The sequence below is a fragment of the Rhinichthys klamathensis genome, unplaced genomic scaffold, assembly GCF_029890125.1.
Source record: "Rhinichthys klamathensis goyatoka isolate OS25496 unplaced genomic scaffold, OSU_Roscu_1.1 h1tg000068l_1, whole genome shotgun sequence".
Classification (NCBI taxonomy): Eukaryota; Metazoa; Chordata; class Actinopteri; order Cypriniformes; family Leuciscidae; genus Rhinichthys; species Rhinichthys klamathensis.
In genome coordinates this window covers 5,512,316-5,523,113 of record NW_026606611.1, presented here as the reverse complement: position 1 = coordinate 5,523,113, position 10,798 = coordinate 5,512,316, and the positions used below count along the sequence as shown (strand labels likewise).

The following is a 10,798-nucleotide window of genomic DNA, read 5'->3' as shown; positions in this document are numbered from 1 at the left end:
TTTCTTGTTCTCCCTCTCACATTAAGATATGGTGCATGTTTTCCAGCGAAGACTTTTGCTCACCATAAAATCATATACACACAAAACATCATATAGCTTTTAAGTCAATCATATTTTATGAAACAATTTTCATTAAAAAATACAAGTTTATTTCTGTAACAAAAAAAACAACATAAAAATGCCTGTATTAGAGGGTATTGCCATGCCTTGCCTCTTTGAGCTTATGATGTCCTCTGCTGGTCATTTCTAAAACTGGAGGTATGAGATGTGCATTTGAACAAAAGAATGTCAAGATTCCTAAGGGAAAAAATCCATAATTTTTTTTTAACCCAAAATGGTCAATCATGGAAACAACAACAACATGTGCTTCAAGTCAAATTATTTTCAAGTCCTCTACACAGACATGATAAAATGCACAGTGCAATTTTTTTTGGAAAAAGTTGAACATTCTTATGTTCTAAAGATGAGCTGCAGGCCGTAGTTATTTATACTTGTAATTTAGAGCTTGTTCATTCAGGAACTCATCAAGTAATATGAGAACAGACCATCACAATATCTTTGATCCATTTACAGCTTTTGCTTCAAAATAAGTTGGAATCTAATACAAAGTCAATCAAACAAACTATTCATTAAACCTCAAATGAGGCCTGAAAAAAAAAAAAAACAACAACCTAAAAACACTGGTTCTTAAGAGTCATTGGGAAGTCCAAAGAGCTTGACTGTCCCTGCCTCTCGGTTGCTGTCGTATTTGCCCTCTTTATCGTCGCAGGCGTACGCCAGCAGGGGTCTCTTTGGATGCCACGCTACAGTGAAGGTTGGAGACTCGCACTGAATTTCCCAGAGTTTCTCACCTACAGCAATGACACACCACAACAAAAATGAATAAGTTGGTAAAACACAATTCAAGCTTTCATGATCATTTCAAAACGTATCTGCTCACCTGTCTCTACTTCAGCGATGTCAATGAAATGGTCCTCAGAGGCTGACGCCAGCATTTTACCATCATGACTGAAACTAAGCGTCCGCACAGGCCAGTCTAGTCTATGGGATTCAGAATGAAAATATGACTTTATATAATATAAGATTATATTATAATATAAGAAAACAAATTACAATGTGTTTGCCTGCTGACAAATAACAATCAATACAGCTTAGTATCGTGATATTTTTCTTGGGGATATTGTAGCAAAACACAATACATAATTTTACCGTAAGCACCGTGCTTATGCAGGAAATAATAATAATAATAATAAAAGTTTAATAATTGTTCTTTGTAAAACTGCTTATAACAATATGTATTGTAAAAACAAATATACTAAATTGAGTGTGCAAACATTATTATTTGACTGTAATTAAAAATACGTCTAAAATACAAGGAGGGACAATTGAACATGGACGTGGATATGAAGATGTGAAATGAACAGATTGAGAACTTTATGTTATTAGATAAAACATATGTAGACAAAGTATTCTTTTGGGGACATTTGTATTTGAAAAAAGGTAATAAATCACAATATATTTTATCACAAGATTAATTGCATTAAATCATTTACATGTTTCAGTTTCTTATTGTTCATAGGTAACCATAATAAAAGTAAATACAACATAACATCAGCTCAGTGTATTATTTATTACATATTATTTATATAAAGTATTTAATAATTATTTGAATTATCTTTTATTTAAATATTTTATGTATTCATTTCCATTTTAAGTAATTTTGTTATAGGCATTTTGTTAGTTTTGCATTATATTTCTATTTAAGTAGCACTTCAACTTATTTTATTAATTTTTAGTTGATCTAAAATTTATTTTGTTTCAGATTCATTTCAATTAACAACTGTTTTTAATAGTTTTAGTTAACTGACCTGGAGGAAAAAATAATAATGAGATACTAAGTAAAAATTATGAGGGGGAAAAAACTGAAAATTATGAGATAAAAAGTCACAATTATGACAGTCCAAATTATGATAAGCAGTCACATTTATGAGAAAAGAAAAAAAATCTAAATTCTGATGAGCTGACCTGGAGAAGCAGCGAACACACACCAGCTCCTCCACATCCCACAGGCTGACCAGGGCATCTGCACTTCCGGTGGCAAAATACTTGCCAGTGGGATCAAATTTAATGCAGATGCAGTTGGACGGATGGGCATTAATTGACTGTATGAGCTTCAGTTCAGGGTAGCTGAAAAAGAGAGAGAAACATGACGTTTGATTTCCCATTTACTAAAATCGCCATTAGTACAATACAGCCTATTAGTAAAACGACACTCTGTTACTAACGTAACCTCGGTTCTCTCTAGAAGAGGGAACGAGTGTTGCGTAAGCTAGCTTACACTACGGGAAAATCCCTTTTCTCGAGAATACTGAAGCCAAAAATTATCCTTTAATTTTTCATTTATTTAAAACGCAGTTTTGCACAGAGCAGACCTAGGCGAGGCAACTCGCGCGCCTATTGGTTGCTCTGCGGCAAATGCTGCAACCTATCAGTGGACTGATCATGACGTAAGCACCAATGAGGGCGCGGGCGCCCTTGCGCATCATGTCCCGCCGAAATAGGCGTGGCTTATCCCTATATAAGCCGAGTCCAGATAGGGTGTTCCTTGGTTTTTCATACTGAAGCAAACCAGAACGCAGCACTAGCACGGCGGGGTTACGCAACACTCGTTCCCTCTTCTAGAGAGAACCGAGGTTACGTTGGTAACCGAGTGTCGTTCTCTTACGAAAGTACTCTTGTGTTGCGTAAGCTAGCTTACGCTACGGGAACCCAGTTTAAAGCGCCATGCGTGCTGAGATCATCCACACATAGCCCCAAGGGCAAGTGCCCGGGGAGCACATAATAGTGAAAGATATCCGGGCCGACAAGAGCTGGCCTGAAGGTTCATGATGACCATATATGGGGAGTGTGACACATCATATATACAAAGATGAGTGCTTAACACAATATAACAGTCAGCAAGGACGAAAGTCAGACTGAGCTGTGTAAAAGCAGAACTTAACCAGTTCGCCAGACAAAAAATGGCCTTAGACTGAGAATAGTTTAGCCTGTAAGGCAGGAACCTCCAGGTTGTAAAACCTTATAAATATAGACGGAGAGGCCCAGCCTGCCGCTCTACAAATATCTTGTAGTGAAACACTACTAGTCCAGGCCCAGGAAGAGGCCATGTTTCTAGTGGAATGGGGTCTAACGCCTAAAGGGCATTGAAGGCCTTTAGACTTATAAGCCAAATCAATACCATCAACTATCCATCTGAAAATGCTCTGTTTCGAGGTAGCTAGCCCCTTAGTGCGGCCACCGAACGACACAAAAAGCTGTTCTGACTGCCTGAAAGCAGCAGAACGTTGAACATAAATCCGTAACGCCCTGACCAGGCAAAGGAGATTTACGTTGTTCTCACCGTCAGTTCCCAGAAGGGCTGACAGAGAAATGACTTGCGCTCTGAACGGATAGCACTTTGGGGACATATCCGTGTCTTGGTTTGAGCATAACTTTAGAGTCATTAGGCCCAAATTCCATGAATCACCCACTCGCTTGACTGAAGCGAGAGCCATGAGAAAAATGGTTTTGAAAGAGAGACACCGTAAGTCCACTGACTGCAGTGGCTCGAAAGGGTCACTCTTCATAGCCTCTAGGACTGTGGAAAGGTCCCAGGCTGGGTTTAGTCTCCTAGCTCCCCTAAGGAAACAGATGATAAGATCGTTGCTTTCCAGTGACTGGCCATGCAGAGGTTCTGTGAACGCTGCTATGGCTGCAACATATACTTTGAGTGTGGAGGAGGACCTGCCCTCGTCCAGAAGCTCTTGAAGGAAGGAAAGAATTTCCGTAACACCACAGCGTTGCGGGTCTAGGTTTCCGGCTGCACACCAGCCAGAAAACACAGACCACTTAGAAGCATAGAGCCATCTAGTAGAGGGCGCTCTCGCTTGTGTAATTGTACTCAACACTCCGACTGGGAGGTCAGCGGGTATCCGTTGACAGTCCACACGTGCAGTGCCCATATGTCGGGGTGTGGGTGCCAAATTGCACCCCCGGCCTGAGAGAGGACATCCTTTCTCAATGGAATCGGCCATGGAGGTGTGCTCGTGAGCTGCATCAGTTCCGGAAACCAAGCATGGTTCCTCCAGAACGGCGCCACGAGGAGCAAGGAGGACTTGCTTTCCCTGATTCGCTTGATCTGGACAGCCTGTCCGGGCCCACATTCTGGTGGCCCGGCACGTGCGTCGCTGTGAGTGAGCGCAGATTGTGCTGGGACCATACCAGGAGGCGTTCTGCCAGAGCATGAAGGCGCCCTGATCTGAGACCGCCCTGGCGATTTATGTAGGACACTACCGCCATGTTGTCCGTTCGGACTAGGACATCATGGCCCTTTAAGAAAGGGAGAAAATACCCCAAAGCGTTCACGACCGCTATCATCTCTAGACAGTTTGTGTGTAAATGCCTCTCCTGGGCTGCCCAGCGGCCCGAAGGCTGGTCTGCCCTTGTAGAGGGCGCCCCAACCTGAGTTGGAAGCGTCTGTCGAGAGAGTTTTTCGTGATGAGATCGTTCCCAGACCGATACCTGACTGGTACCAGTCTGACGCATTCCAGGGTCCCAGTGCTGTGACACAGTTCTGGGTTACCCTGAGGCGAAAACGACCGGAAGTCCATACTCGAGGCGGGACTCGTGTTTTCAGCCAGCGCTAGAGAGGACGCATGCAAAGCAGACCCAACCGAAGCACTGCCGAGGCTGAGGCCATAAGACCTAGCATCCTCTGATAATTTCTGAGAGGGAAAACACTACTAGCTTTGAAGGACGCCGCTGAGCACTGTATCTGTAGCGCGCGCTGTGACATCAGCCGTGGTGTCATGGACACGGAGTCTAAATCTGTCCCCAGAAAGGAAATTTTCTGTCTGGGAGACAGCGAGCTCTTGGTCCAGTTGACTTGGAGACCTAAATCTCACAAATGGTTGAGCAGTAAGGCCCAGTGTTGAGCATGTTACTTAAAAAAAGTAATTAGTTATAGTTACTAGTTACTTCTCACAAATAGTAACTGAGTTAGTAACTGAGTTACATCATTATAAAAGTAACTAATTACCAGAGAAAGTAACTATTGCGTTACTTTAAAAAAAAAAAATTTCAAAAAGGCCTATGTCAAATAATTTGGATGCCCCCAGTATTAAATATGTTAAATTAATGAAATGGACACTTAATAGTGTAGATTAGTGTTCAATGTTTTATAATAATAATTGATTCTATTTTAATGTTGCTGTGGGACAATGTGAGAGACGCCTATTAAATTCAATATATTATTCTAAATATTAGCATTACTATGGTAGAACAATAAAACATTATAGATGGTTTATACTTAATATCGCACAGACCCCAACTGGCCAACAAATAAGTTTAAAAATAAATTATGCTTCTTAAGAAATGTACCAAAAATAAATAAATAATAATAAAAAATATACATCTCTTTGTGCATATTAAAATGATAAAACTGTTACACAACTTCACAACTAGTAGACATAGGCTACTGTAGCCTAAGTATTTTCTTCCTAACAAAAGTAAACAGTTTAACAAGTGCTCTCTCAATATAATACTGAACAATTACCACAAAAAAAATAATAATACTAAAATATAATATTTTGGGGGTTTATTTTTATAACCTAGCGAACGTCATCATCAGAGGTTATTTAAGCCAAATTCTAGACATGTTTGCCGCACGTGTTTACAACCGGTCAAACAAAGATGTTTTCTGTGAATGTTCCCTGCAGGTTATTTTCGGGTTTATTTTATAACCTAAACAGAACGTTCCCTGACGGTAATTTTTTAGATTTTATTTGTATAACCATGTAAATTAATTAACGTTGCAGATGCGTGTCATTTATTTATAAACAAACTATATAATGCTCGGACACCCTCAGTCTCTCTTGCGCAACTGTTGAGCGCGCTCTCGGACACATTCGGTCTCTCTCGCGCATTGAGCGCGCTCGCGCCGTTCGCTTCGCTTTTGTCCACTCCGGCGCCTCATAAACACACACACACACCAGAGAAAAAAACTTTGCAGGTCCTATGGCGGAGAGAGAGCCTACTCGGATGAAAACCGCTTCAGTGAGTTCAATTATAGTAACGCCACATTTTTTTTTGTCAGTAACGGTAACTGCGTTGTAACGGGGGAAACAGTAATTCGTTTGATTACTCGTTACTGAAAAAGATAACGCCGTTAGTAACGCCGTTTATTTATAACGCCGTTATTCCCATCACTGGTAAGGCCCTGTGCGTTATCAGTTCTGTTTCTGACTGGGCTAGAATAAGCCAGTCGTCCAAATAGTTCAGTATGCGCATCCCCTGAAGTCTAAGGGGAGCGAGCACCGCATCCATGCACTTCGTGAAAGTACGGGGTGCTAAAGACAGGCCGAACGGCAGGACGGTGTACTGATAACTCTGACCCTCGAAGGTGAATTGCAAGAAAGGCCTGTGGCGGGGTATTATTTGAATCTGAAAATGAGCGTCTTTCAGATCTAGTGAGATAAACCAGTCCCTCGGGCGAATTTGCGCGAGGATTTGTCTGGTCGTGAGGATTTTGAACGATCTCTTCATCAGTGCTTTGTTCAAGCGCCTAAGATCTAGGATGGGTCTGAGACCGCCATCCTTTTTGGGTACAAGGAAATACCTGCTGTAGAAACCTGACTGGCTCTGTGTCAGAGGGACAGTTTCTACAGCCCCTTTTTGTAGCAGAAGTGCGCACACTCTCTGCACACAGAACACACTCTGTGATCATTAGCCTTGAGTGAGTGTGTGTGGCGGGGCAAACAGTGTTTATGTGTAGGGGTGAGCACTGAACAGTGGGCACATTTACTACATTTAAAACACAGGCGGCGTGAGCCGGCTTTATTGATGTGGGCCTTGTATGAGTGAGTGTCACTGAACGGGCTGTGCTTGTGTGTAGGGGTGGGCACTGGGAAGTGGGCACTTTTCCAACATAAGACACCTTTCGGCGTGAGCCGGAAACACAGACATAATGCTCTCTTTGAGATCTATCTGGGTAGCCGTGAAAACGGCCTTTGGGTACAGGCAAACGGGTCGTGTGACAGGTCGTGTGATTGGCTGTGAAATACACTGCTCCAGCCACCTCTGTTGAGGGAGCTGCGAGAGCGATGCGTGCTGTTTTCAATGGCGGTCCGTGCTGTTTTCAATGGCGGTCCGGCTGCAGCGGGACTTGACCATCTTCGTCTTCTCAGCGTGGTCAGGAAGACTTTGAGGGCTCAGGTTTCAGCACGATCTTGGGTTGGGGTCCCCGGGTGGTCAGGCAGCCCGTGACGGCTGGAAGAGCGCGAGCACTGTCGGGAGTCCGCAGGACGACGGCACTGTGGGGCTGGCGGCTGAGGAGGCGGTGGTGCTGAGTTCCCTGCAGGCGGCTGCTGCTTTGAGCGACCTGTCACGGAACTAGAGCATCTTGGAATAAAATGTCGCATGGCCTGCGACGTTTTCTGCACCTCCGTGAAACGCTCAGTGAAGCCTTTAACCGCTGGACCGAAGAGGCCGGCAGGAGACACAGGCGCGTCGAGAAACGTGGCTCTGTCAGACTCCTTCATGTCGGATAGCGTCAGCCACAAGTGTCTCTCAGTCACGGTGGGGGATGCCATATTCCGACCGATGGCCTGCGCAGTGGACTTGGTGGCTCGCAGAGCTAAGTCCGTCGCACGCCTCAGGTCCCTGAAGCTTTCAGGGTTCGGGCCCACCTCGTCCATTGTACGGAGAAGGTTGGCCTGGTAAATCTGCAGTACAGCCATGAAGTGGAGTGCTGAAGCGGCTTGACCGGCGGCGGTGTAAGCCCGACCGATGAGAGCCGAAGTGGTCCTGCAGGGCTTAGAAGGCAACGCTGGCTTCAACTGCCATCCAGTAAATGGCGGGCACAGATGAGTGGCCACCGTTTCCTCGACCTGAGGAATGGTGAGGTAGCCTTTGTCGTTTGCGCCATTCACAACGGAGATGCGGAGTTGTAGGATCCGCGTTGAAAATGGCGAGTTGAGCCCGCAGGGTCGACACAGCCATGCAGTAGTATTTTGGGTAGCCGCCGACGGAAAGTGCGTGGTCCGCGTGGTTCTTCCCCAGGCAGGAAACGCACAGAATGTGGCGGTCCCTGTCGCTGAGGGGGGCTCGGCAAGAGCAGCACTTAGAAAAACGAGGCATTTGAAACAACGCCTCGAGCTCTTTTAGAGGAAGCAGTAAAAGAATATAGGCGCCGGATAGCGCAGCAGGAACGGCGGCGAAGGGGCGATGGTGGCTTCCGAACTGCAGTGCAGAGGGCTCGTCCCGCTGAAGATGCTGTTCGACGGCGCGGCTTCTCTGGAGAGTCAGCGATGTGAAGAGGACACTTCGCTAAAGAGATGAAAAATCAAGGAACACCCTATCTGGACTCAGCTTATATAGGGATAAGCCACGCCTGATATAGGGATAAGCCACGCCTATTTCGGCGGGACATTACACGCAAGGGCGCCCGCGCCCTCATTGGTGCTTACGTCATGATCAGTCCACTGATAGGTTGCAGCATTTGCCGCAGAGCAACCAATAGGCGCGCGAGTTGCCTCGCCTAGGTCTGCTCTGTGCAACAATGCATTTTAAATAAATTAAAAATTAAAGGTTAATTTTTGGCTTCAGTATTCTCGAGAAAAAGGATTTTCCCGTAGCGTAAGCTAGCTTACGCAACATGAGAGTATTCTCTTAAGAGAACTACAGATAAACATACCTTAATATGTTGATACAGCCATTGCCGTTGGTCAGGAAGAACATGTCGTTGTCATTATTCCAGGAGATCTCATTGACCTCAAACTTGAACTGTTCCTCACCACGAGCACGGTGTGTCTTGGCATCAATGAAAGTTACAACATCATCCTTGTTGCCTACAGCAATTGTCTGACCATCAGGACTCCAACATATGTTGATATTCTCCCCTGAAAGTTGTCAGACAATATCTCACAGATAAATAAACATCTCATGAAAGATGGGACAGAGATAAGGTTTAGAGGTTCACCTTTCGTGCTGACTGTGGCCATGCATTTGGTGGTCCGTACGTCCCAGATGCGGATGGTCTTGTCTCCGGATGCAGTGACGAACAGATCAGGGTTTGTGGGATGCCAGCACAGCTGATCCACACTGTCTCCATGTCCTCTGTAATTGTTTTCCTTCACCTGATACATGTAATATAGATTCATGGGTGAGCAAATTCATGTTTAATCAAATAAATTGTCATCGTAAACAACACAGATAACCTAAATGCTACCTAAATGAAAGTAGTTAGTTGTCACGTACAGGCCTATTACTTAAAAGGTAATACTTTTTACTTTTTTTTTATTACCAAAAATGAAAATTCTGTCAGCTCTTACTCACCATAATGTCATTGCAAATCAGTAAGACTTTCGTTCATCTTCAGGAGATAAATAAAGTTTTTTTTATGAAATCTGAGAGCTTTCTGAAATTCTGAGGTTTGATCTCGAGCGTCAAGCGGGTTTGGTTGAGCTTCTGTTTATGTTCGCTAATCAATGTTTATGTGAATAAAAGCCTTAATTCAATCTGTTCATCATGCGATCGAGTCTCTAGAAAATTTGGACAAAAGCGCACAATTCACATGGATTAGTTTTAAGATCACTTTATGAACTTTTTGAGGCGTCAAAGTAACAACGTTAGTTGTGTAACGTTAATTTAAGCTGTCAATGGAGGGACAGAAATCTCTCAGATTTCACCAAAAGGAGCTTCATTTGTGTTCCGAAGATGATCGAAAGTCTTACAGGTTTAGAATGACATGATTGTGAGTAAATGATGACAGAATTTTCATTTTTCGGTGAACTAGCAGCTATCCCTTTAAAAAAAGGCTAATTAAAATAACAGAAACGATGGAGGATTCATGGATTTGAGAACTGTTCAAGAACTGCTGAAACGACGTTTAAATACCAATACCAATAATAACAATAATCAACATGTGTGAGTCACTTGTGTAATTCAGGGTGGTGCATTGCAGATGATGGAGATGATAAACCTCACCAGCCGGTCTTTTTCCAGGACAAACACGCTGGCGGTTTTGTCAAATGATCCGGACGCCAGACGTTTCCCATCACAGCTCCAGGCAACCGAATGCACTTTAGCACTGTGAGCCGGGAACTCTCTGCTTTTATTGTTATTCCTGAAAACCTCCTGCATCTCCTGATAGTATGAGGAGGACGCCATGCTAGCTTGTCATTCGCCGTGTATTTAAGCTTAATCTTCCGATACTTACTGCCACCTAGTGTACGGGAGTGACAGGACAAAGGCTAGTAAATAACGTCAAAATCCTCCACATAAGAAAAATAAAACATGCTTTGATAAATCATATTTATGATAAAAAGTCAGATGATGCCGATTCTGAATCAACATACACAACTGCCAAATGTTCTATGTTATGCCTAATCATTATTATCACAACTTGTAATAATTTCTGTAAAGCTGTTTCTGCCTAAAATGAATACATGATGTTAGCTATAACTGCATGATTTGTATTATCAGAACTCTACATTTCTGACATGTGGACATTATTTTGACAGTCAGCTCTGATAACAGATCACTCTAATGTAGACACGTGCATTTTCTGTAAAGCTGCTTTGAAACGATGTGTATTGTGAAAAGTACTATACAAATAAATGTTCATAGAAATGTGAATTGAACATAAAAGTGGAAATTATGAGATACTACCTAATAAATATGGCAAAAATAATTATGACATACTCAGTCATTATTACAATACAATACTGTTGTAATCTGTTTGCTATTTTTTTCCACAGTT

The 10,798-nt window shown here is 43.2% G+C and overlaps 1 protein-coding gene across 1 annotated transcript; it reads right to left on the bottom strand.

Annotated features, from left to right (window-relative positions):
• Positions 1-348: 348 nt before the first annotated feature.
• On the bottom strand, positions 349-10,241 carry thoc3 (THO complex 3). The gene is made up of 6 exons (XM_056250392.1): positions 10,024-10,241; positions 9,017-9,173; positions 8,732-8,936; positions 2,026-2,187; positions 941-1,041; positions 349-851 (listed from the first exon to the last, which is right to left on the bottom strand). Exons 1-6 carry the CDS (start codon positions 10,204-10,206, stop codon positions 688-690), a joined length of 972 nt encoding a protein of 323 aa, XP_056106367.1. The 5' UTR covers positions 10,207-10,241; the 3' UTR covers positions 349-687.
• Positions 10,242-10,798: the final 557 nt, after the last annotated feature.

What these genes read in the sequence shown, in the direction of transcription:
- thoc3 (XM_056250392.1), bottom strand. Translation starts at nt 10,206, where the DNA reads ATGGCGTCCTCCTCATACTATCAGGAGATGCAGGAGGTTTTCAGGAAT. An exon ending in GGCTGTATCAACATATTAAG is followed by an intron (nt 2,188 to 8,731) that starts GTATGTTTATCT and finishes TCTCTTTTTCAG; the next exon opens with CTACCCTGAACTGAAGCTCA. An exon ending in TGTGTTCGCTGCTTCTCCAG is followed by an intron (nt 1,042 to 2,025) that starts GTCAGCTCATCA and finishes TGAATCCCATAG; the next exon opens with ACTAGACTGGCCTGTGCGGA.